This window comes from Xenopus laevis, chromosome 3S (genome assembly GCF_017654675.1).
Source record: "Xenopus laevis strain J_2021 chromosome 3S, Xenopus_laevis_v10.1, whole genome shotgun sequence".
Taxonomy (NCBI): Eukaryota; Metazoa; Chordata; class Amphibia; order Anura; family Pipidae; genus Xenopus; species Xenopus laevis.
The window spans coordinates 49,156,857-49,183,997 of NC_054376.1; the positions used below are offsets into that span (position 1 = coordinate 49,156,857).

Genomic DNA, 27,141 nt, shown 5'->3' on the forward strand with positions numbered 1-27,141 from the left:
AATGCATAGCTTGTCAATTGTGTAAATTTAAACCATAGCAACCATAGCAGACATACGTAAGGTGCTAGCATATGACATATGAATTACCATACACTATGCTATATAATTTTGGGTTTTGAGGGTCTTCAAAAACAAATATGTTAAAGCTTCCTACTATATCAACATTTCACAACCCAAGCTTATAGCACTAATTATTGCATATTTTGTTCCTTTCTCCCACCTGCAGACTGCGTTACATACAACCAACAGGTAGTAGCATGTGTTTAAATGTATATGACTATGCATGATCCTTAATTGCATGTTTGTGGGTCACACTAATGGAATTACTGTAAGTTTTGTTTGTGTGCCTCATTAACCAAAAGCTGACTGAGGCCTTTGCGTTCATTTATGGCGCAGAGAGGTAATTACATCTCTTTTCATCATCTTGGTTTTTACAGACTGAATGGCTACTTCAATACAGATATAAATTTAAGCATTTCTACTAATGCAGAATATGAAAACCCGTGCATAGACCTCACTCAAGTGGAGCACCTTCTGGACTCCATTCACACAGTACCAGGTAATGACTATGGTTAATGAATTCAAGTAGAAATATGATTTGAACAGCTGCACTGGAATAAATGATTAAAGTTGTAAAGCTTAAACATATATGTACCTTATACATTCACTTCACTTCTGCTTCTGTGTTTATTAGCAAGGTGGTGAAGGCAAGTCTGGCACAAGAGGTAACGTTCAGTAAAATCCGCATCTTCATGAATTTGCGTAGTTACGTCCATTTGCCAGATGGCAAATTCGCCAGGCGTTGAGGAGCGAAGTACCGCTGGAGTCTATCTCCTTCGCTAGCGAAGTTTTCACCAGCGTTAGTCACTTCGTCCTTTAGTAAATTTGCCCCCAAGGGTTTGCCAATTTTTGGGAAAATACAAAACATTCAAATGTAATAAGGGCTCAGACTAGCCTATGTGTAAGTGCCCACCTCAGGCACGAAACGCGTCAGGCTTACATATGTCCTAATAAAGATTTTTTTACTTTCATAAAAGCATTTTTGGCTACTGCTTTACTATAGGATGACGGATCCAAAGAAAATTCACTGGCACACAGGTACCTGTGTGCCAGTGAATTTTCTTTGGATCCGTCATTTCAAGGTGGGACGCCGATTCCGCCATTGCTGTGCACCAGGGATTATCTTTGATTGAAGGCCAGGGTGTGCGAGAGCAACTCGCTAATTTTACTATAGGATGACCTCTTACTACATTTGAACGTTTTATAGTTTGCTAGAGGTCTCGTTACCTATAGCAACCAATCAAGCAAATAGCATTTAGTGGTCACCTGATTAAAAGCAAATGTTACTGGTTACTGCACCTGGTCAAACCTTGTGCCTTTCATTACATATGGGGGTAAAAGAATTGAATCTTCAGTATCAAAATCTTGCATATACCTGTACCTAAATCTAGTGATATCAGTAAAGTGAGTAAAGTGCAAGCACAACTGCCCTACAATGCAGTGCAATGCAGTTGTGCCGAAGTCTACCTGGTGTCATTTCATGGTGTTCGTCATGTAAGTGATGTCTGAGCCTAATAATTTAAGCACAAATCTGCTGTGCCTATTGACTCAGGGCGCAAAGGGAACACTGAACTACCACCTGGTATTAGCTCCAGGGTTCCCTTGCATCAATAAGCACAGCAGAACTCATTTCAGAATGTAAGGCAGGGAGGTCTGAGTGGTGCCAAGCACAACTATATGGAGGTTGTAATCACAACTGACTGCAGGGACTGTAACTGCACATAATTGAGCCCTATGGTTGTCATGCAATACAGGAATGGGCTATCTCCGCTCCCAGAATAGCAGTATCAAAAATAATGGGGTCTGGTAAAAAGTAATTCTGTAGTCGCATGATTTCCTGTGGGGTTTATGGAAGATAAACTGCACATCTGATTTTACAGTTGAAAAAAAAAAAGTTTTGGATTGAGTAATAAAGAAAAATGATTTTAAAATTATTTGAATTTTTAATTGATTTGATATGCCTCAGTACTGACATTTTCAAGATAATTAGAGGGAGGCTGTTTTTTTATGGCTGCATATTAATTAGCATAAATACTGTAAATGGGTAAAATGTTACTAGAGTGTCGGGGGTATCGAATCTAGATCATAATGAGGTGCTGTATATCCTACAATAAAAAATAAAATGATTTCTTTCTAGGTTGCTATGGAAACTAGCAAATGAAATGAAGCTGATTAGTTAGTTGGAGATGATATTTAGCAAGTAGCAATATCTTTCTTAATCCTAATGGGCATACTGTATTGTTTTAGCACAATGTTAATGCTACTAGAAGGATGTACAGTAAAGGGTTACTAAAGCTTTAATTCCCACAGCCTTCCGACGTGCTACATACTTAGAACCCCCATTTTATGTATTTCAGGGGACCAAAAAAATGGTGAAAATATAAAATCAGGAAAATATATGATGCATTATATATTGGTGTGGCCACAAAGAAATGGTGTAAAATCAGTGAAAACTTAAAATCAGGGGATGTACAGTTGAGGTTTCACGGTACAGGTGTAGAATCTGTTATCTGGAAAACCATTAAACAGAAAGCTCAGAATTATGAAAAGGTCATCTCCCATAGAGTCAGTTTTATGCGAATAATTCTAATTTTTAAATGTTATTTCATTTTTCTCTGTAAAAATAAAACAGAACATTGTACTTTTTGCTAACTAAGCTGCACACATCCATATTGGTGGCAAAACAATCCTCTTGGGTATATTTAGGGGCAGATTTATTATGCTCGAGTGAAGGATTCGAATGAAAAAAAATTTGAATTTTGAAGTATTTTTTGGGTACTTCGACCATCGAATGGGTCAAATTCGATCAAATTCAATCGAATCAAATGAATCGAAGTAAAAATCGTTCGACTATTCGATAGTCGAAGTACTGTTCGATTGAAGTATTTGCGGTAAATCCTTTGAATTCGATATTCGATTTTGAAGGATTTTACTTCGAGGGTCGAATTCGAGGGTTTTTTAACCATCGAAATTCGACCCTTAGTAAATCTGCTCCTCAATGTTGAAATTACTTTTAGCAGTATCACCTAGTGCCCTAAAGGTCCCCATAGACGCAATGATTCTTCTTGCCGAACGACCGATTTTAGCGAAGTCCGACCAATCCTTCGAAATTATCTTGCAGTTAGTGGGATTCGAACGATCGTACATCTTACGATTTTTCGTCCGACATCTGTCAGGAAATTGATCGCCCAGGTTAAAAAATCTTTGTCGGTCCCAGTGCAATCTATCTATGTTTGCAGGGCCAAGCAGGCAGCTCCCCTTTGTTTTCCTGGCAAATTGGTCTTTTTAGTTGATGGTAAATTCATACAATCGTACCGAGATAATCGTGGTCTCAAGATGAGGATCGGATCTTTTAAAAATCTCAACATGTATGGCCATCTTTAGCTACCAACTACCTTGGAAAGACAACTTCCAAGGCAGCTACTGCTCATTTGCAGTCTTTTTTTTTTATAAAAACATTCAACATGACATGAAATCCCCATTTATAGTACAAAATGTTTTTGTAATAATTCTTCAGATTCTTTCTATTACAGCTCCATCTGCCCCTGTCATCAACCCACAAACACCAAACTCTGCCACAGCCACATCGCTGCGTGTGTGCTGGAGTCTCTTTTCCGATGACACAGTAGAAAGTTTCCAGCTTTACTATAAGCCAGTCTGTGATTGTGCTCCAGGGGAGGATCAAGAAGGTGAGTGTGATAGTTAGTTCTTGTTAGTTTCTATTTTATTTTACATATTACTTCATTGTAAATTATACATTCTGTATAATATGTAATTGTATTAATCTTCTTATTCTGCATACTATTTGTTATTATATTGATTTTTATGGTTTATTGTGAAAACCAAATAAAATATTTCAAATCAAGGAGGTGTCTGAAAGGGACATTAGGAAATCTCATAATGTGCTGGAGAGAAGCATATTTCCTAATGACATTACAAAATAATAATAATATGATGCAAGGAAGCACCTCACTCAAGGGATTTGAAGGAATTCAGCACATTCACAGGAGAAGTGCAGATACAGATATTTTCTGTGAGCTTCTAGGGCAGAGACATACACTCAGATTCGGGGAGATTAGTCGCCCTGCGACTAGAATGTAAATCGCTGGCTGGGTGGCAATCGGTGCACTTTGTTTTCGCCAGAAGTTGCCTCGCCAGGAAACTTAGGGTGACTTCGGAGAACGAATCGCTCTGAGTGCCATCCTACCGGCAATTTAGATTCTAGCCGTCGGGAGGCAGTTTGGGGAGATTAGTCGCCGCCCGGAAGAGGCGATTGCCGGGCGGCTAAATCTCCCCGAATCTGAGCATGTGTCTCTGCCCTAAATCTCCCCGAATCTGAGTGTGTCTCTGCCCTTAGAAACATTAGGTCCCTATGAACTATTCATATCTTATATCTACATAAGGAAACACTGGACAATAGAGGGAACTGTTAAATGTAAGGAGCCATTAAGAATTAAGCTGTTTAACAGTGGCAGTCTCAAACAAGTGTTTGTTTGTTCTCTAACTACATTATGCTAACTGAATAATTTTCTGTAAAATGAAGTCAGCTCTCTGGGGAAATACAGGGATTTAGTTGCAGAGGTTGTGACTGCAACTGGGACCTAAAGGAGCTTATGTTTGTTAGAGTGGGCCCTGAATGTCAGGTTCTCTAGTAGGTGCTGGGAGGTGCAGTCTGATTCTGATGGCGATAAAAAAACTAGTGAACATGTTTAGTGGTTTTCTTATTTTTTAGGGCATCACCATTTTTTCAAATGTACTTTTGTTTTCAGATCTTATAATAACTTTCATGGCATTTGTGGTTTCAGAAAAGTAGAGCTTAATTGTGGTTTCTAAAACCAAATAAATAGGCATTTATATTTGGACCAGTTGGCCTACAGCTGTGCCCCTGGGTAAATACAGTATAACACCTCAACCCTTTCTGTTCTATTAACAACAAAACATAAAAAATATTTAACTGCAGTACAGAAAGTAGCTGTCTATAAACTAAGCATAACATGGTAGTATCCAAGATTATCTACCTACTATATACACACGCAAGTAGCTGAGATTATATAGACAGGGTCTGTGTGTCACACAGGTGGTTATGGGCAATACATATCCAAATACACCTCACAAATCTACTGTACAATTCCTGTAAGGGCTGTTTTACTAATACCCAGGGCACTAACAATGGAAAGGGAGCACAGTATAAATAGGAAATCAATATATCATGCATACATAGTACTTCTGTGAAAATAGCTGAAGGAATAAGAAATCACTGAACTGCTTACCTTCTAGAAATGTTCAGATCTGGGTTCACCTGACGTATGTGGTTTTAAATTACACTTGTTTCTTTCTTCTCTACAGAGTTCATGATAAGATCAAAAGAAACGTACTGCACGGTCACAAACCTGATGCCAAACACTCAGTATGAGTTCTGGGTCACTGCTTTAAATGTCACAGGGACCAGTCCAGCGAGTGAAAATGCTGTGTATGTGACAGGTGGGTAGTTTGTGTATGATATTAGCCAGATAGTCACTGATACATGAAATAGCTTGGATATTATATAAAACTGCAGCCAGTAGCCGTGCTGTGCATGAATGTTTTGTGGTGTGTAAAAGTAAATAAAAATGCATATTTGGAATGAATATTTTTCTGCACAAAATCTCTTAAATCCCCTTACAATCTGTAGGCTGGTTAAGGATAGTGGATGAGCAGTAAATAAGAATATATTTTTGTTATAATACATACTGACTCCACTGTCAAACTGGAAGTAAGAGGGTGATTGTGCCAGTTTTGACTTATTTCAGTGTATTGCTTTTTATCACAATAAAAAGCTCTACTAAATAGATATATACCTATAAGTAGGTATATAGTAGGCATAACCTGTACAGCTTTTCTCTCTCTCTCTCTCTCTCTCTCTCTCTCTCTCTCTCTCTCTCTCTCTCTCTCTCTCTCTCTCTATATATATAGGGACTATATAGAAATGCTTTTTCCTGAGTGTTGGTGACAAGGTTTGTGCTTATGTTTTAGCTCCTTCTCCTCCCATCATTAAAAGCAATGAATGTCGAAGTTGTGAAAATGCTGCTTTAATCTGCTGGGAATCTGGAAACATAAATCCTGTTGACTCATACACTGTTGAAATATACAAAGTGACCAGCGGGACAAATGATGATTCTATCACAGAGTGAGTCTGCTTTCCAACGTGTGCCATAATTAGGCCCTATTATGTAGCCTAGTCGGCCCCATTACATTACTTCAAATCAGTTGGCACTAGGACTGTCTTTGGTGCACATAGACAGAATGAAAGGGCAAAAACTGGTAGTCATACTAAACCCCAGGACAAATTAATCTAATGATCCTTTCAGCCCTAAACTGAATTAACAATACACCAACAAAGCTCAGATTTGGGGACATTAGTCGCCCATCGACAAATCTCCTTTTCTTCGGGGTCCCGAATCTCCCTGAACTGACTCCTGCCGGCTAGAATGTAAATCGCCTGCGGGACGGCATTCAGTGTGCTTCGTTTTCCGAAGTCGCCCGAAGTTGCCTCACGAGGAACGAATCGCTCAATGTGTACGCAGTTCGGGGAGATTAGTCGCCCCGAAGAAGAGGAGATTTATCACCGGGCAACTAATCTACGCGAATCCGAGCATGTGTCTCTGCCCTAATGGACCTATATCGGCAGCTTTAATCTGCCAATCACCTTTAGAGAGCAAGTGATGAGATCTCCTGTTGTCTCTTGTTGTCTTTTAAATAGCATTTAAATAGCATTTTTGCATTAATAAGTAATAACATCAATAACTCCTGTAAATGGTGGTGTAAACTGGGTGGTGTAAACGGAAACTGACTAATATGAGAATTTCATTCTACATGGTTTTAACATGTAAATTACTCCATGTTGACTCCAATTTTGAGCTTACCTGAACTTCCCCCGACAAGCAGAAATATTTATATTTAAATATCATGGGCCTAGTTTACTAAACTAATGAAAAACTATGCTTATATGCCATGCTTGGCAAGTGAATGGGAAGTGAATCACACACTTGAATGAATCCCGATTAGTAGTTTCTATTCCCTGTACTTATACCTGATTAAACGATGTGTCTGGGGGTTGAGCTACAGGAAAAATTGAAGGGTGAGGAGACTTCTTGTAAGACGATACATGAAAAAAAATCGATCACTTCTGCAGTGTAGTCATTGAAGAAGCTATTGTGTCTCACTATTTGTTTTCTTGTCACCTAATTTACAATTTGTCTCACAGATCTATTGTTGGAATTCCCATTTGTGAATCTTTAATCCAGTTGCAGACAAATCAGACATATAACATCAGCGTCCGAGCAGTAAATGTAGGTGGGCCGAGTGAAAGCAGCAAATCCATTTCTATTCACACCACAGGTACAAAATGACTATATTAATGCTGTGAGGTGGGGGAGCTCACACTGTTTTGGCAAAACAGCAGAGTTCCATATATGTGATTGCTATTGTACAAAATTCTCCATCTAAATTTTAATGAGTGAGCACTCATACCAACAAATAAAACATGCTTTTGGTATAAATGCTCAAAAGTTCTGCTGCTTGCCAGATACAGTATGTAATGCTTAAAGGGATCCTGTCATCGGAAAACGTGTTTTTTTCAAAACGCATCAGTTAATAGTGCTACTCCAGCAGAATTCTGCACTGAAATCCATTTCTTAAAAAAGAGCAAACAGATTTTTTTTATATTCAATTTTGGCTAGACATTTTGTCAATTTCCCAGCTGCCCCTGGTCATGTGACTTGTGCCTGCACTTTAGGAGAGAAATGCTTTCTGGCAGGCTGCTGTTTTTCCTAACTGAATGTGTCTCAGTGGGACATGGGTTTTTACTATTGAGTGGTTCTTAGATCTACCAGGCAGCTGTTATCTTGTGTTAGGGAGCTGCTATCTGGTTACCTTCCCATTGTTCTTTTGTTTGGCTGCTGGGGGGGGGAAAGGGTGGGGGTGATATCACTCCAACTTGCAGTACAGCAGTAAAGAGTGATTGAAGTTTATCAGAGCACAAGTCGCATGACTTGGGGCAGTTGGGAAATTGACAATATGTCTAGCCCCGTGTCAGATTTCAAAATTGAATATAAAAAAATCTGTTTGCTCTTTTGAGAAATGTATTTCAGTGCAGAATTCTGCTGGAGCAGCACTATTAACTGATTCATTTTGGAAAAAATGTTTTTTCCCCATGACAGCATCCCTTAAATAAATCCAACTAGAAATCCCCAGCAGAGCTGCACAGTATGTCGGGCTTATAGAATTACCTTGCAAAATATTTTATCATTAATATTGTTATTAAACCTCCCCCTTGTGTTTCTAGGTACTTTCTTCCATTTGGACGAGGAAACTGCTCATCCTCTCTTATCCATAACTGATAATGGATTTACAATTGCATGTGCTGAGGAAGAAAGCCTTGTGGATTTACCTTATTATTCTAAAAGATTCTCAAGGTTAGTATGTTGTTAAAGGGGAAATATACCTTCGTTTTTCATTTTTAGTAGACAGCGCCAATCTATGTTTTAGTTATTAGCGTCTTTTATGGTGTTATATATGTAGCAAGGGTAGTGTGGTCTCAATTGTCCAGTTGATAAATTAAGTCTGGAAATTGATCTAAAGGAAGGCAAACAAACCTAAACAATAACTGAATCCATTCCATGAGCATTTCTCAGAGTTTATTGGGGGAAACTTTCTGGTATGAAAATGCTCAAGTGTGCATTTTCAGGCCTATTAAATCCTGCACCAGTGCTAACAAGTCTATGGGAGGAGACACAGGCATTTCCAGGCTTTTATACCTAGCGTGACATTAGCATTAGTGTACAGACTGAGAGAGAGAGAGAGAGAGAGAGAGAGAGAGAGGGAGAGGGAGGGGGCAGGCTAATGGCAGGATCATTACATTGAATTATGAGAGAGAGAAACATAAGCTTCTTAAAGCAAACTGAATTTACATCCTAAATCCAGACTACTGTAATTACCCAGATATCCCCTGTATACAGTAACTCATCTAACTTAAAAGTTGGGAATAGCAGATGGAATATATTTTGCAAATTTAAACCTTAGATTTTTATGACTTTCAATAACATGCTATCTGTAGGATATAATTAAAAATAAAATGTTTCATTTTGAACCTGTGTAGGTGTATTGCTGTTATGGGAAAGCTGATTCCGTTTAAGGGGAAGCATTATTGGGAGGTGGAGGTTGATGAAAATACGCAATACAGGATTGGAATCGCCTATGAAGATACAAACAGAAATGGATTACTGGGAGCAAACAGTACCTCCTGGTGTCTTCGACACATCCTGACACCCTCAAGGTAAAACCGTAAAACATTCAGTATTCATGGGTAAGTCTCAAGGCACATGGGAGAAAGGCTCTGGCAGCATTTGCTGAAGTCATCATTAGTATAAATGGAGTATGGCTAAACAATGTGCATTTTTCCATTTAAAATAATTATAGACTCATTGGCAAGATCCGGGCATTTCTCTGGTGGTTGAAAAAACAACAGTTTGTGTCCCATTTGCCATAAGACTTAACCTCATATGTAATAAAAGGCACTGTCAACCCAAGTGCAGTTGACCATCGCCATAATTGCTTTTAAAGGAACAGTAACATCTGAAAATAAAAGGGTTTCAAAGGAATGGCAATATAATGTACTGTTGCCCTGTCTTGGTAAAGCAGGTGTGTTTGCTTCAGAAACACAACTATAGTTTACATAAACAAGCTGCTGTGTAGCGATGGGGGCAGCCATTTAAGCACAGGATACATAGAACATAACAGAGAAGCTGTGTACACTACAGAGTGTATCTGTTATCTGCTGTATAACCTGTGCATTTTCTCCTTTTCAGCTTTCAATGGCTGCCCCCATGGCTACACAGCAGCTTGTTTATAAAAACGATTGTAGTTTTTCTGAAGCCAACAAAACAGTTTACCAAGGCAGGGCAACAGTACTGTACATTACATTTGAATTACTTTACAACACTTTGGTGTTACTCCTCCTTTAAGATGACCAGCAAATGCTTCCTGCTGATAGGTTGCTATAGGTGATTTGATCAATAGCAGACTTTGCACCTTTTATTACTTTCCCCATTATGATCACTTTCACCTACAGTTTTGCAGCCCCACACCAATTCTGAACAGTACAATATGCACTACTTGACCAAATATGAAATGGGCCTGTAACCAAGAATAACAATGTTGTGAAATTATTTATTCACAGGCACAAATATGAGTTCTTGCATTGTGGAGTCTCTCCAGACACTCGAATTACAATACCACCAAGAAGAATTGGAATTCTGCTGGATTATGAGCACAGCAAATTGTCATTCTTCAACAGGGACCTTGAACAGCACATGTTCACATTTGTCTGCCAATTCTGTCACCTGGTGCACCCATGTTTTGGTTTGGAGAAGCCAGGAAGTTTAAAGATACACCATGGCATACCAATTCCTGACTTCTTGAGGAACAAAAAATGTAAAAGTTAAAATCAAAGTGGTGATGAGTGGGTGAGTATGTGAAGACATTTGGTTTTCTAGGAAACCTTTTGCTAGCTAGTGAAAACTTCATGTGCCCTAAAACAATGTATAGAATGTATCATGCAAAGCTAGAATTATTAAAGCTAGAATTATTAAAGCTAGAATTATTAAAGCTAGAATTATTAAAGCTAGGATTATTAAAGCTAGAATTATTAAAGCTAGAATTATTAGATATCTGTTTAAAAACATGGCAGAATGGATGCTGGAAGATGATACCATTCAATCACAGTGTGGATGTCTCAATATGATAAATTCTGGGAAATGCAACCAATGTTGGCTGCTGGCCTCTTTGTCATGATTCTTATAATTTTATTGAATTATCCTGATATCCCTTAAACCTGTCACTCTGTTCTATTCTATGTAGTAATTTCTTGCTGGAAATGCGAATGGTGCTGCTTGCAATAGAGTCTCATTCATTATTCTAAAACATCTGCTAACAAACTGGGTTTTAGGGTTCATTTGGGGGAATTGCATATTCTTCATATAATTTAAAAAAAAATCTACATTTTGTCTCATGCTGAAGAAAGACAAAAAAACTAATTTATCTTCTAAGAAGTAATCACATATTACCGGGGAGGGCGATTTACTAATGGAAAAAAAAAAAACTGTGAAAAAAAGACAATTGCTTAAAAAAAACTCAGAAGATATACTTGCCAAGTGACTTTTCAAATTTTTTTCTTTAATAATATCTGAGTATTCAAGGTTTTCGGAAAAATTACTAGTGTGTCATATTTTTTCTAAAATCTGCTGGGCAGAGCTGAAAAACAGAGGTTGTCTTCTTCCCTCCCCCCCATCCAAAAGGTGAAGAAAGCTTCCCTAAAACGATAGCAGATCTGAGAGTGATGGTAACTAAAGGTGTAGATGAACAGAAATGTATTCTACAGAAAAGAAAAATGTTTGTAAATGTTTTGTACGTTTATAGGGCAAACGGTACAGTTTACATCTAACGCTAATCAGACTGTGTCAAGGCACTGTATGTTCAACTAAATAAATGTAACTGCTTTTAATTATGGTGGTCATTTTTCTTACTGCGTCTGCCAGGGGAGAGAAATACAGGAGGCAATTTTTACATGAAACTGTACTTGCAATTTTTTATTTTCAGCCTTTTTGATATATAGGGTAAAAATAGAGTTCACTTCAGTTTGTTAGAGGGAAAATTCACAGCGTTCTGATCACTTCTATATGATTTCTAGGGATGAAAGTGAGAGTTCACCCTTATAAATGCTATACAACAAATAGGAAAATATTTCTGTTGGCAGACAAAGCAAGTCCTATGAAGAGAGTGTAAACAGGCCTGTTCTCATGTGTGCCAATTCATATAGGAGGATAGTATCAGCAGAGCATGAGACTTTTGAGCATCCACTTTCTTTCTCCTCCAGTTGATATTGAACCACTGACCCAAGCAAGCCTTTTGAGATAAAGCGAGAACATTACCACCAACCTACTTCAGCAACTGTTAAAAGGCACAAACTGCATTGTTTTGTTAACACTAAGGGGCACATTTACTAGGGTCGAATATCGAGGGTTAATTAACCCTCGATATTCGTCAATCGAAGTTAAATTCTTCGACTTCGAATATCGAAGTCGAAGGATTTACCGCAATTCGTTCGATCGAAGGAAAAATCCATCGATCAAACGATTTTCCTTCGATCAGAAATTGCTAGGAAAGCCTATGGGGACCTTCCCCATAGGCTAACATTGGTGCTCGGTAGGTTTTAGATGGCAAAGTAGGAGGTCGATTTTTTTTTTAAAGAGACAGTACTTCGATTATCGAATGGTTGAATAGTCGAATGATTTTTAGTTCGAATCGTTCGATTCAAAGTCGAAGGTCGAAGTAGCCAATTCGATGGTCGAAGTAGCCAAAAAAATACTTCGAAATTCGAAGTATTTTTTATTCTAATCCTTCACTCGAGCTTAGTAAATGTGCCCCTAATAGTCATTAATACATTTGGAGGCTGCCAAAATGCCTGGGTGTCCCATTTACAAAAGGCAAATTATTATTCTCTATTATGTTGGTCAGAGGGAAGTGAGGTTGGCTGCTCTTTTAGTTTCCAGGCAGTAAGCTATGTACTACAGTACTTTTGAGTTGTATCTTTTCTTGACTTTTGCCATTGTAGCTCAGTATGAAAACATTTTACAATAAGATAGTGAATTAGAATAAGGAATAGATGGTCTCTTTATATCTCATCTTTAGAGGCTGATAAGAGGTCATTTATCCTTGGTCTTATGGGACAAGATCTATGCTAATAAAATGCTAAAAGAGATATTTAATGCCTTCATTCACAAAAATGGTTCTTCATATATTTTTTGGCATTGTCAGACTTTAATTGGTAGGAGAGAATACCAGGTCTATTTTTCTAAATTATCTAAATTAATTTTATTTTACTTTATTATTATTATTCTGATATTTCATTATTTTATGTTATTTGTATTTCCCCTTTTTCTTTGTTTGTTTATTTATTTTGTTGTCTTTCATGTCAAATGTTTACTGTAATGCTCATGAATACTTCTTTTGCTCCTTATTGAAACACTGTATGTTTATCATATTGTCATATACTTGTATTTTATTGAAAATCTCAATAAAAAGAATTTCAAAAGAAAAAGAAAAGAAAGAAAGATAGTGAATAGTTTTATTTAGGGCTGTTTTCAGCCAAAGGTATTTAGATCCTGGGGCCACATATATGAATTGCAGACAGACAATTCTAAGGGACAACTCACATTCTGTGACACCCATCTATTGACATTGAATGGAAACAAAGAGGAGAAATATATGCAAAGATACAGTAGGTTATAGTTGAGGAAAAAAGGAAATATAGTTTGAAGAATGGGCCTATGGTCTATCCCTATAAGCAAAATCTAAATATAATACTGGCTATATAGCTGCAGCCTTGAGGTGATCCATTTACTGCTGTATTCACATGTGCCCCTAATGGGAACACTGATTTTTCATCTCTATAGTGTTGATACATTAACAAGACAGCAGTGGTGGTACAGTGGTTAGTATGGCTGCTTTGCCATGCTGGGGACCTGGGTTTGACTTCACCCACGATACTATCTTCAATGAGTTCTCCCCATTTCCTTCTAGAATTAGGAATTTTCATTATTCACTGATAAAAATAACCACAGTGTATGCAAAAGGCACCTCTAATTATTAGCTTTAGTGAGGTGGAATGATGTAGAAATAAAGCTGGTACTATACAGATAACAGATAATATTCTAGCACAGTGAATTTGCCTTTTCTGGAATTCTATAACTTCAGCCACTCAAACAAGTGATACTAAAAAGAAAAGTTAAAACAGAAGACAGACGTATAGATAAAGATTAAAAATAATGAATTCTGCTTATTATTTTCGGTTTAGTGCCAAGCCTTTATTCATTGAGCTGCAGTGTAGAAGGAAACTAATGGCAAGTACACGCTCATTGATGGAGAGGTGGACAGAGTATTTTTTCATAGGCAGCAATTGAAAACTGACAATGTTTATTTTTTTATTTTTTAGTTAGGAATAGGGAGGAGCTGGTAGAACAGACTTAAATTTCTAAGGGCTAGTTCTATTCCATCACTCCTGCTTGTAACACATGCAGGCTCGGATTTGTGGAAAGGCCACCTAGGCCCGGGCCTAGGGCGGCAGGATTTTAGGGGGGCGGCATGCTGCCCAACCACACTCACATTGGTTCAAAAACACTGGGGATGCTCTGGAGATATAATCATTTTTTACATTTCCTGTGCGCCAATCCCCATTGCTCCTGTCCCCCTGGAGGGGACATGGGCGATGAACGGTAGTGGGCCTAGATGCGCCCACTATGTAAATCCGGCCCTGAGCACATGAATCACCCAGCACTGTCAGCTAAGCCTAGAACCTCACCATTTACTATATATATTTCCTTGTTGCTGCCATTCAGCCATTCAGTTACATCTGGATCATTAAATAGCTCTCCAAACACTACATAAGGTTGCCTACAGCTCGGTGGGGGGATTCTTGCAATGGAATGAAAATGTAGGGTTATTCTATTAGACCTTTGAGCCACAATATTACTAATAATCTGTGAGATGTAATATGGCTATGTCAAGCAAATATAACTAACTAGCAATAGATACAAAGGGGCCAGGGCATATACTACAACCTTTCTGCCTGGTAGTCCAGTCCTTGGCAGAATTCTACTTATTATTATGGCATAACACTGCGATGAATATGTGGGTTCACAGCTTTATACCAGGGTCTACAAGCAGTTCCATTAAACCTACAATCATCAAACCTATGTAATTTCCAAGTATTGTGTCTATGCTCATTAGCAATAGTGCGCCATTTTAGTTGGAGAAATGACATTGTAGCCTGACAGAGGTGTGCTGGTGATGCTTCTTCTCATGGTTCTTTCAGAAGTAAACAAATTCAATATTATTATTTTTACAGTATAGGGAGGTGGTGCCATGGGTAGACAAAGGATGGTGCAGACAGGGGTGACCTTGAGTTGGGTGAAGTCAACTGACCATCGGGTTAGTTCCTTCTGATATTATATTGCAACACTAGCCTTAAGGGTAAAGATACACAAAGCTACTTAGTAGCAGCTACTCGTCATAGCTATAAAACTCCATAGCATACCCTGCCATAAACAATACTGAGAATTGCCACTGCTAAAACACACATAGAGACAATTGTCAGGGGCTGTAACTACAGAGGAAGCCCTGTAAGATAAATACTATGTGCATTTCTGAAGGCAAATGACAATTACATACAGTTGTCACTAGTTGCAAACACACTGTACGTATTAACACAGAAAATTGATGTTTCTGACATTCGTTACCATAGAAACTGCTCTCAGGCAATTGCCCTGCAAAAGTGTTGAATAATGAAATACCCCTGTAGATTTCAGAGTGAGGTGCGTTTAACATTCATAAGAAAACGAAATACATTTAACGGTACACAATTCAGCACAAATAATAAGTGATGTAGCCTGACAGAGCGCTTGCTGGCATTCATTACACAGTGCTGTACATAGAAAAACCCCACAGGTTAAATATATTGAAGCTCATCTACATGTGTTTATACAAATGGCCTGCAGGTGTCACTGTGCACATGAGTTATACTGTACATACATAGTACTTTCTAAGAGTGATTAGAGTTCAAGCTACTGTTGTAGTGTAATGGCTGCATGAACCTGCTAATAAAGCACTGTTATACTCTACTCATCCTTGGCTACCAAAACATAACAACATGCCTGCAAGAAGTTATATTTTGCCTCATTTCTCATGTGTAAAATGTGTCCTGCCCATGTTGTGGGATGTTTAAGAGCCACTGTATCTTCATTTTGTTTTCCCTCTGTATTTGTCTAATGTACACATTTAAATGCAAGCATGTAAGTATTTTCTCCTCAGTTTTCTTGCCCAGGCTTCTATAAAAGGATTAATGACCCAGCTTGCAATTACAGCCTTGCTCTACACTTAAAGTTTCACTGTTCTAGAAAACTATAACCACAAAGAAGCCTTTCTATAGTACAGGTATAGGATTCGTTATCTGGAAACGCATTATCCAGAATGCTCTGAATTATGGGAAGGCCATATCCCATAGACTCTATTTTATCCAAAAAATCCAAATGTTTAAAACAACTTTCTTTTTCTCTGTACTGTAGTAATAAAACAGTAGCTTGTACTTGACTTAAAGTCAGACATAATTACTGTAATTCTTATTGGAGGGAAAACAAGCCTATTGGGTTTATTTAATGCTTATATGATTTTCTAGTAGACTTAAGGTATGCAGATCCAAATTACAGAAAGATCCCTTATCCAGAAAACCCAGATGGAGTGGCCTCCAAAGACCCCACTTTAACATTATTAAGCATCTGGACAGAATACATACTACATGTATAGACAGATGCTGACTTATGAGGAACCTTTTCTTCAAACAGTGGTGGAACTACTGGGGGAGTAGGGAGTGTATACTCGAGTATAAGCCGACCCGAGTATAAGCCGAGGTACCTCATTTTACCTACGAAAACTGGGAAAACGTATTGACTCTAGTATAAACAGCCCTGTCTCCCAGCAGCGCACATTCTGCCAAAGCAACCCCCCCAGCGATCAACCGGACTTCTTTGCAAAGTTGATGGTGACAGAGAATTGCCAAACGGATTACTGTGTGCATTGTCCCACTGTCCCACTACCATGTGCAGAGGGTTCTGTGTGATATTGCCATCACTGTTAATCTTTCGTATAACCAACAGAGGGCGCTGTGTGATATTGCAGTCACTGTTATTCTTTAATATAACCAACAGAGGGCGCTGTGTGATATTGCAGTCACTGTTAATCTTTCATATAACCAACAGATGGCGCTGTGTGATATTGCAGTCACTGTTATTCTTTCATATAACCAACAGAGGGCGCACTGTTATTCTTTCATATAACCAACAGAGGGCATTGTGGGATATTGCAGTCTCTCCCCAAGTGAACTGTTGGTATAGGAATGATTAAAAGTGACTGCAATCTCAGCTACTGCCCACTGACCCGAGTATAAAACGAGGTAGACTTTTTCAGCACATTTTGGATGCTGAAAAACTTGGCTTATACTCAGTATATACGGTAATTGGATGAGGGCCCGCACCCCCTCAGGGCCCACCGGCAGATCGCGCACCACTGTAGCTGAACGGGTGCACTTGGGCCGATCCCCAGCTAGTTACGTTACTGACATCATTTAAAAAAACATTATAGTAAGTATAGGGTGGAACAGTACCAAAGACAACTTTAGTCAACATCTTGTAATAGCTTTTTAGATATGTGCCTTTTTCATACTATGCTCCCTCAATCTATCATTTTTTCTTCCCCCTTGGTGCGACCAAATTACTTGGGGTAAATTTACTAAGTGGCGAAAATTGCAATACTTCGCCAGGCAAATTTTCCCTTTCGTTATTTCGTCAATGCGAGCAAATCCTAGCGCAACTACGTTAGAGGTCTTCGCTCAGGCTAATTTGCATATGGCGTGAAATTTAAAGTTGAATGGACGTATAAGTTGCAGCAAATCCATTACACAAGTCCAGGGAACCTTAGTAAAGAAAATAGAGTTGTTAATAATGCCCTACACATGAGCCCACATCAAAAACTTTTGCAGAAGATCTATGCACTCCAATGCACTTTTCCTCGAGCTGGCAAAGGCAAGTCTGGCGAAAGAGGTAACATTAAGTAAAATCCGCATCTAAGTGAATTTGCGGAGTAATGTCCATTTGCCAGAGAGAAAATTCTCCTGGCCAGTGCGAATGAGCGTTATCGTCTGTCTCTTTCGCTAGCGAAGTGACACCTGCGGCCATTAGTAAAACGGCAAAATGCCTAAAAACGGTAATACCGGTGCATCGTCGTCAGCTTTAGTCACTTAGCCCTTTAGTAAATCTGCCCCAAGGCATCTCTTCTAAACAGCATAGTTTCAACACTCACAAACGTGGGGAGATGACAAGTCATTTTTTTATGGAGAGCAAAAAGCACAGAGGGAGCACAGTAATAAAATATGAAATACTGCTAACAGTGCTAATAATGATGTGTCTAGGTGAAACTGGTTATTGACTAGAACCAAATTGGCTTGTGATGAAACCAGATAATCTACAGTCATGGAGGCATTTCAAGCACTCCAGGACTATAATGGGCTATTATATAGAGTTATGCATTTTCAAAACAAAAAAACCCAGAGATGATTTTGGTTCTTAAAATGACTGATTGCATACTGTTGGTAGAGGGTTCTGTGTGAATATGCACAAGCTATGTCTACTTTATGATGTGACAGAGCCTGGATGCTTCATGTTTCCCTGGACCCATTACCAATCCTCTGGATTCAGATCTGAAGACAACAGCAATATGCTGCAACTGTAGAGATGACAGTTCACTGTATCATTAAAAAGTCACATCAAACAGGAAAAGTGAAAGTGCCTTACTGTAGAGCAAGTAACAGCCTATGGGAATGGCTATTTGATATTTATAGATGAGGAGCCTTAAAGGAACAGTTCAGTATAAAAATAAAAACTGGGTAAATAGAGTTAGAGAGCTGCAAAGCAGGAAGTAGTGCTCTGGCTATTATGTTAGACATCCGGTCACTCCAGCCTTTATACATTACATTTTTGGCTAATTAACTATATAAGAACCATTTTTTATTTTTATATTGATCAATTCCTTTAAAAAAAACTGTCCATTTTCATTTATCCAATCAGATTATGTTACCAATTCTCTGTTCTTACCTCTGGTCTCAGGCAGGAGACAGGTGCATTTTCCTTGGGTCACTCCTTCCTTCAAATTACTATAATACAGGCACCCAAACTCTATATTCTCGAGATTAGGCCAGATGGTGCCAAACTCTTGTTAATCATGTGGCAACATTTTTACCAACACATTCATTGACAAGAAAAACATTTCTACAAATGTAATCCAGCCCATAATAGATAATTACAGTGTATCCATTATTCATTAATATAAGATGGGCACAGCAGATGAAGAACTGTATAAAGAAGAGGCTATAAAATGCTTTGTACGTTAAGTAAATGAACACGTTAGGAATATTTCAGCTGTATGTGCCCATGTGTACCAGCTTTAGAGAAGATATGATCATAACCAAAGAATAGCCTTGCAGAATAGTGTTCAGAGTCAATGAAATAAAGCGAGGGGTGAGGAGCTTGTAGCCATCCGGCACTAGAGACATGGCAGCTTAGACAAGGCTACAACTGCATACTAGTAAAATCTTATGAGAAATAAAGCAAATGGCAAACACATACATATTCAGCTTTTAATAAAAATAAATAGTAAAATGAAGGTATACTGTCCTTTAACTGATTTAATAGCAGAGACTTGTGGCATGAATATTATGACATACTGTATACAAACCAGTCTATAGCATTCTAATACCTGTGAGCTTATATTTTTTGTATTTATGTTTTTTTTTTTTTGCTAAACTGGCCTTATAGAAACGGGCAAACTTCACAGCAAATAATGATTCAGTAAAACATACTATATAGCCAAAAGAATCCAGACACAAGCCTGTCCAGTATTTAATTCCCAAACCAAGGGTATTAATATGAAGTTCAGCCTGTAGATGTTGGAACATTGTTGTTGGGAACTGCTTTCATTCAGTGAGGCTGGACACTGATGTTGGGTAACAGGCTCAGAATGCAATTGGCATTCAATTTATCCTACAGGTGTTTATTTGGGTTGAGGTCCCATCTTTGCAAAACCATTCTCTATGGACCTCACTTGGATGGGGGCATTGTTGTTCAGAAACAGGAAAAAAATCTTCCCTATATTGTTGCCACAAAGTTAGAGACACACATCACATAATGGCCAACTTCTGGCTTTGTTAAGACTTTGTTTACATACGCAGTATGTTTAAATGGAGATATGTAATTCAATTCCTTGTTTTACACAAGCACTTACAAGGAATGGATCTGCTTTCCCAGTGAGAAACACATAAGTAAAATGGCTGTCCATGGGGTTATTTCCTTTAGAATACTAGCTGGAGCTTATTTATTGATGGAAGCTAAGGACAAGAGGTTTGGTTGACTTTTTCAGCAGGTGTATTTTATTTTCTATTAATTGAGTACATGTGGGGACCTGTTATTCAGAATACTTGGGGTTTTCCACATAACAGATCTGTCCATAATTTTGATCTGAATACAGTACCTTAGGTCTACTAGAAAAACATTTATATACATTAAATAACCCAAATAAGCTGGTTTTGATTCCATTAAGTATTACTTATATTTTAGTTTGGATCAAGTACAAGGTACTGTTTTATTATTACAGCGAAAAAGGAAATCCCTAGGAAGTGCTGAATGGAAAGTGAAAGTAATTGTCTGCCCCGCCTCTATGCCTCAGGCATAGAGGAGGGGCAGACAATATTTGATTGACAGCTGAGATTTTTAAATGAGCTTACAAGGGCTATGAATGCTTTAATAAAACATATAAATTGGATTTTGGGTGACAGGTCCACTTTAAAAGTTGGATTATTTGGATAAAAAGGAGTCTACCACCTTCCAGTAATTCTGAGCTTTCTGGATAATGGGTTTTACGGCGAACGGGTCCCTTACCTGTATCTCATAGTATTTTTCCTATTTTGACCTAATGAATTAGTAATTATGCATTCCAATTAATTAAAAATGTCAGGAATGAAGGTCTATGTGGGACAAAGCATTCCATTTGAAAAATGTGTCCATTCCCAGTAGAATACATAGCAGGTTAGCAACCAATCAGATGACTATATTCAAACACACCAATAAAACCGAACTGCCGTTTTGTTGCTATGAGTCACTAGGACAAGTACCCTCTAACAAACCAGTAATTAGCAGCATGCACAGATATATGCAGCCTTTTATACTTTCTTATTAATTATGTAATATCAAATGTTGAAGAACAGCTTCATTCTCGACAGAGAATTCTAGTGAAATAATCTCAACAGTTGAGAATTCATAAAATATACATTTTTATTGTAACTGGTGCTTATTGTGAATGTTTTTATTTAACCATGTGAAGGTACATACCTTTCCAAACTGGAGTTAAGGAATATCCTTTGCAAAAGAAAATAGAGAAGCCTAAAAAATGCTTAAATATATTTTCAACCTCCCCCTCTGTCTCTGTGGTGGAATGCGTTGTAGAAATATTGTATAAAATAAGGCAGACTTTTGATAGGGAACCAAACTGCAAAAGATGGGCTAAAGAATGGCAGGTTCCATCCTCTTCCCATTAGAGCTAGTGGGCCTTCCAACACATTGCATAGCAATTCCTTGTAGATCCACTGGCCTCGAAAAAAACGTTTAAATCAAGTAAGAGCAAAACAGGACCATCACCGATTAAAAATAGCTTGAAAATTTCCCTGCTGTGGCGCTCAATGCTACGGATTCTTCTGCGAGACTCTATCGCAAAAGAAACTTCATAAATCAGAAAGCAAACAAGAGCTGCAACATCCACATAAAGTCTTACAGTGCAATACAAATGTGTCATTGAATAGTATTTCTATATTTGCATTATGAAAATAAAAGGTCTGTACATCAATTAAGGTATATTGATGACTATGAATTGTGTGAATTTTGTAATGCATCTAAAGTTGGCTTTGGCTTTTGTCTTTTTATAAATTCATAGAAAATATTGAATATCTAACAAAATAAATAAAACATATTTTAATCATAGATGCTAATGATCAAGTTCAAAATTCTCGTGTTATTTTGCTTTGTACAACTGCTACTAAATAGCCTTGAGGCGCCCTATCAGTAGTGTGGAGAAGTGAATGATTGCCCCTTCTGTGATTTTTAAAAAATAGAGTAGATCTATTTTTTTTTTTTTCAGAGATCAAAAACTCCTTCATAAAGAGTGCATTTTAATAGGTTGATTGTTATAACTTTTTAAGTGCTTTCAAAAAAAAGCAGAGTGTTCTCCTTGAGTCGAGAGACACAAAATAAAGATTTTCCTTCACTTGCGAATTTGAGGTTTTTGTAGATTTCTGAGTAATCTCTTGGAGAAAACCATTATCCAAGGATATCTTCAAGGTACGAAGAAAATAAACAGGTAACGGTTTTGTAGGACCCGTCAGTACTGATATTGCAGCAATCCAGTGTAAATTAGCTTGTAAGATACGTCAAGACTTTTTTTCTTTTAAAAATAAAAAAAAAGTATTCTGCAATGTACTGGAGGTAACGTTTGACCTGATGATGCTAGTTACATGAATGTTCCGCTAGATGCTGAAGACGGATCTGGTAACGACTGAATGAACCATTAGGAACCCAAGCCTCGTGAACTGAGAAAGGATCTTCAATGGCTGTTTTGTGTTACCTTGCACCTCTTCAATTATTCAGGGGGCGGTCGAAGAGTCTTTAGCTGTCTCTCGTCTAGTGATTTCCAATATTTAAAGTTATTATCCAGATGCTGCATCAGGTTGGGCAAATCAGCAAATGCTATTAAAAGGGGAAAAATAACATATAATCATGTTGTAAAGCATGCTGCAGTTATATTGCTGTGATAATATACAGCATGTACAGGTAGTACAGATAAACAAAGAGGTTGTAAAAGTTACTCAGAGTTATAAACTAACAGTGGGCAAATGTGCACCAGGGACTGGTTTCTATAGGTTAATGCCTACAACCAATTGTGCCCACTGTTGGTAAATGATCACTTTTGGGAATTTACAGTTGAACTGGACACTAAGATAACGAATGGGTGGCTACATATGGATATCTTACTTTGTGGAGGACCGGGTGTTCATTAATGCATTACTAAGCCAATGGGGTTAATGGCATAGCACTGGTATTGGCATGAGTAGCAGCAGTAGTTGGCTACAGTGAGAGTTTCTGATAAAATTATAAGCCAAACATGTATTATATGCTTATATATTATTATGCCAATATATATTTACATAATATAGCCATGCTTATATTTACTGTCCTTTAAAGCACAATAGTTCACAATAGCTGAAACACTAAAAGTTAAAGGGCAACGAGAGGTCTAACATTAGTACAGCTCAGGTTATGGGCTGCTGTCCTACTTGCCATGAACATTAGCGCAGTGAAGCTCAATTTACACAAAGGGCTATATCTTAAGACGGATAGGACTGGTCTCTATGGGAAGAGGCACAGCAATGTTTTTGCTAGCATTGTTTGGTTGGTAGCTATTTAATAATCCATTAAAACAACATAACAGTTTTTAAACAAGCCTTCTTTTGCTGTAATGACCCTACAAATAACATGCAACTTGACTTTAAAAACACAGAGATGACAAAAAAGACCAAAATGGAAAATAATTTATCTTACCATCCCAGGCATCAAACATATCAGTGATGAAATAATCAACAAAGGAGATCTGGGATTTAGGAATGCTACATGTGTTTCTGTCAAACACTGGCATCACCACAGGCAAACCCTTTCTCTTCTCCTCATCCGTCTGTAACATAAAGATAATTCATTCATTCCATGATATCAAGCAACTGATTATCCAGCAACAGAGAGTTTAATATCTGGCAGCATACAGTATAATACAATAATAATTTGATGGCCAAACCCACTAGAACCCTCACTAACTGCTGGATGTGGAAGGTGTGGCCCAAAGGCACAGCCTTCCTGTGAATATGGTGCTGCTTATGTTTGGTAGTTCTGTATTCATAAAAGCAGGTTGTAGGAGGCACAAGGGTATCTTCTAGGATTCCCCATTGCTTGCTGATCAAGCAAACATGCAGATGAGGGAGAGCAGGAGGCAGGAAAGAGCAGGATAGCCTTTAGCTGCCATTGTATTTTTTTTTTTAACATTATGGCGTTTTTTTTTTGTAACATTAGCAGCTTATCCACTAGTAGAAAAACTATTGCACATGTTATAGTTTGTACTATTGAGGTAGCACAATCATTACTCTGCCTTACTGCATATGAACACTAGAGTGAGTGTCCCAACACTAATCATGCATGCATCTGCAAAACTCATCTTCCCAATGCACTGCTAATGATGTTCCGCTCTACTAAACAGAACAGATTCCTCTGCCTTCAAATTCCAATTAAAATTCTTCCTTTCACCCAAAATGCCATTGTAATCCTGTCCCCTTGCTTCCCTAAACACTGCTGTTCAGATGTTATGCAGCAGCCAATCTATGTTTTATTCATACATCAGCCAACACAGAATTAACTTCACATTCGCTCCTGCCTTACGGAATTCCCTCCATCTCCCCATCAAGCTGTTCTGCAACCTTCAGTTATCAAACACTTATATCTTTATGGCACCTTATTAGTTAGTATCTTAAAGGGGAAATGCAACTTCTAAACTAACCCAATTCTTCTGATCTTACCACCCAATCATTCAGCTTAGCTCTCCCTAACATCAACACTGCAGGCTGGGCTGCATAGGGTAAAGTGGGCAGCAGTTCGACTTCTGAGTGAGTGGTGGATATTCAAATGGCTGCACCACCATACCACATTCCCCTGCACTTACTAGCATCACCTTTAAACGGCATCTTGATTACCTTGCCAGTGTTAGAGAAGCTGCTTGTATCACAAAGCAAGATTTTGCACATTGCATTTGTCGTGTGAGTGCCATTTGGGAATAAGATAGGAAATGCTGTTATTCCACTACATGAGAAAGGTTACTAAATAGAGCACCACCTCCAAAAAGTAATAGAGCGAGTTTTAACTGTGGATAATGTTTTTTGTATTGCACTGTATTGTATTGTATTGTATTGTACCATATACATCCCAGATATAAGGCTAAAAGTAGCAAAGAATGTTTGGGATTTGTATTCATATGAACCCATCCCATGTAAAAAATTAAATTATGGGCCATGGCTGCAATGATATGCTTTACTTACTTGTGCAAAATATTCTTCTGATATCCGGCCAGCCCACTCAATGCACTGCTGGAGTGCCCGACACGGATTGGAAATGTCTGCGCACTTAATAAGCATTCTTTTAATGAGAATCCGGTTTTCTGGAGATGTCAGTATGTTTTTAACAGCCTCGTCTTCCTCAAGAATGCCCTGGATGAAACAAGGAGGTACAAGTCAAAATTGGAGTCAATAATCATTAATAACCTGATAGCTGTTAAGGGTCACTAGACCTGGTGCAAACTTTGATGTTTTAGTACACTATCCCTTTTTAAAACAGTATGGTCCTTATCTAACATGTCAAAACTAAAACCTTACTTTCTTCTTGCCTCCCTGTTATTGACCTGTTTCAGTCTCCCCATTCTCTCTGGCAAATGCTGCAGCAGCAGCTTTGCTCTACTCTGGAGTTGGGCAAAGACTCAATTGACTGGTGAGCTGATACTTTTAGTGCCCCAGATTGTATGGTACTTTCTACTCTCCCAAAACCGGACATCACTTCTCCATGACCCACGGCTTAAGAAGTATATGAAATCCAAAATAGATAAGCTTTTTAAAGTGATACTAACATGTAGGTGTGTCTATAGCATTTTCTTAAAGACAGCTGTCCATCCCAGTGCAGAAATATGTGGTACTCTGGGCCAAAAAATACTCTGTAATATTCAATTTTCTTATTAGTGTGGCCTAACTATTTGTCTTAATAATAGAATTTGGGCACACCAGCAGTTATCTCAGTACGTGTTTAGTACCCAGTACTTGTTTCAGTACCCAGTTTGTTATGTATATATGCAGACGCACCACTGTAATTGTGATAAAACAGCACTGCTCACCCCATTCTCCTCCACTGCTGCCAATGGTTTATTGATGCTGTTGACAAACTTGTTTACATGCTCAAAGTGCTTCGTCATTTCAGTTGCTAAGACCATGTCTATGATTGCTTGCCGCAAAGTACGGTATTCATTCCTGTTTAGTGATGTAACAAGATTGTAATGAAGAGAATACTGTCAATATATTTTCTTTCTGAAAGTGACAATATATGTAATGAATATAAAGACAGTGTGATGCAATAAGAGCAGCACAATGAGGACAATATAGGCTAAGTAAGAACAGAATATAATTGTAAAGGAAATGGAGAAAATGTATGGGAGGTAAGGAAAGTGAGGAAAATGATCAGGTGGCAAGGTATATTAAACAGGTCTTTAAATATCAACTTGGAACCTGAATACAATTCCTGCATTTCCTTGCAAATCTGGGCAACTGCCCTTGTTCTAGGCACCAAATGTTACTGAGAAGCTCTCACCCTACTTAGAAATCACAGTTAAGATAGGATCCATATCAAAGTTATTGGAAGCATTTTATGTTTTGTTACCACAACTGTCCCCATATACATGTCAGCCTGTGTGGATGCAGGCTGATTTTGCTCACCTCTCCATGTTTTTGAATATATTGCACTTGTCATCTCTAGTGGTGAGCTGGAAGGCTAGGGCTGCATGGTGGCTTTCTAACACTGCGGTGTCGTTGTAAAGAATTGCCAGCTCACTTCCCGCATTACAAAGGAATGAGTTGGTTCGACCAGGGTGATCCACATCATGGACTGTGGCAGCGATGAGAGCAGCAACTTCATCAATCTGATCCAAGCTTTCCTAAACAGGAGATAGGAAATGGTTAAAATATTATTAAAAAAAGAATCACCTACAAGTAAAAGGGCGATGGCACATGGGGTGATCTCAGGTGCCTTGTCTGCCTTACTATTATCTTATATTAGCCCCCAAGCTATTGCCATGAAGTTCTATACAATTTTGGATTGCAGTATTCATATTATGTTTGTTAAGAATTAATGCAGGAAACTAGATAAATATCATGAGGACGTGCTGCCCAGAGTGGGTTAACAGGGACTAGCTTTAATCAGAAATTCATGTACTATTTGCTACTGCTTTATATTTATTAATGAGTAGCCCTGTAAACCCACTCACTGCAATAGGGGTGGCTGTAAAAAGAACAGAAGTTTCTGGTTATATTGAATTTGTTTGACAACTGACTTTATAAAAGCTGTAAGTAGAAAAAATGTAGGGTGGGATTAGTTTAGTTTATTTATGTTTTCTTGAGGTTTCCAACACAAAGGCCCTGGTTCTGCCAAACTGCACCCAAAAGCTGAAAGGCTGGTAAAAGCCCGGCTCCAGTCTTATACTGTAACTGTTGATACCAGGTAAATAGATGGAGACTCATTTCCATTTGGAGACAGTAGTTTA

General features: G+C 38.2%; 2 protein-coding genes across 5 annotated transcripts in view; one reads left to right on the forward strand and one right to left on the reverse strand.

Annotated features, from left to right (window-relative positions):
* The window catches only part of fsd2.S (fibronectin type 3 and SPRY domain containing 2 S homeolog), a 32,784-nt gene extending 21,199 nt beyond the window's left edge, over positions 1–11,585 (forward strand). For both annotated transcript variants that reach the window (XM_041588278.1, XM_018255389.2), the window contains 9 exons: positions 227–249; positions 438–559; positions 3,594–3,749; positions 5,407–5,541; positions 6,073–6,226; positions 7,304–7,437; positions 8,384–8,513; positions 9,197–9,373; positions 10,277–11,585. In XM_041588278.1, coding sequence (XP_041444212.1) covers positions 227–249; positions 438–559; positions 3,594–3,749; positions 5,407–5,541; positions 6,073–6,226; positions 7,304–7,437; positions 8,384–8,513; positions 9,197–9,373; positions 10,277–10,541 — 1,296 coding nt within the window. In that variant the 3' untranslated portion in view covers positions 10,542–11,585. The remainder of the gene's footprint in view (positions 1–226; positions 250–437; positions 560–3,593; positions 3,750–5,406; positions 5,542–6,072; positions 6,227–7,303; positions 7,438–8,383; positions 8,514–9,196; positions 9,374–10,276) is intronic.
* Positions 11,586–21,011: 9,426 nt separating this feature from the next.
* Positions 21,012–27,141, reverse strand: part of LOC108712890 (high affinity cAMP-specific and IBMX-insensitive 3',5'-cyclic phosphodiesterase 8A) — a 150,634-nt gene continuing 144,504 nt past the window's right edge. For all 3 annotated transcript variants that reach the window (XM_041588279.1, XM_018255391.2, XM_018255390.2), the window contains exons 18-22: positions 26,318–26,535; positions 25,723–25,855; positions 24,881–25,048; positions 23,346–23,475; positions 21,012–22,493 (exon numbers count right to left, since the gene is read on the reverse strand). In XM_041588279.1, the coding sequence (XP_041444213.1) occupies positions 22,387–22,493; positions 23,346–23,475; positions 24,881–25,048; positions 25,723–25,855; positions 26,318–26,535 (756 nt within the window). In that variant the 3' untranslated portion in view covers positions 21,012–22,386. The remainder of the gene's footprint in view (positions 22,494–23,345; positions 23,476–24,880; positions 25,049–25,722; positions 25,856–26,317; positions 26,536–27,141) is intronic.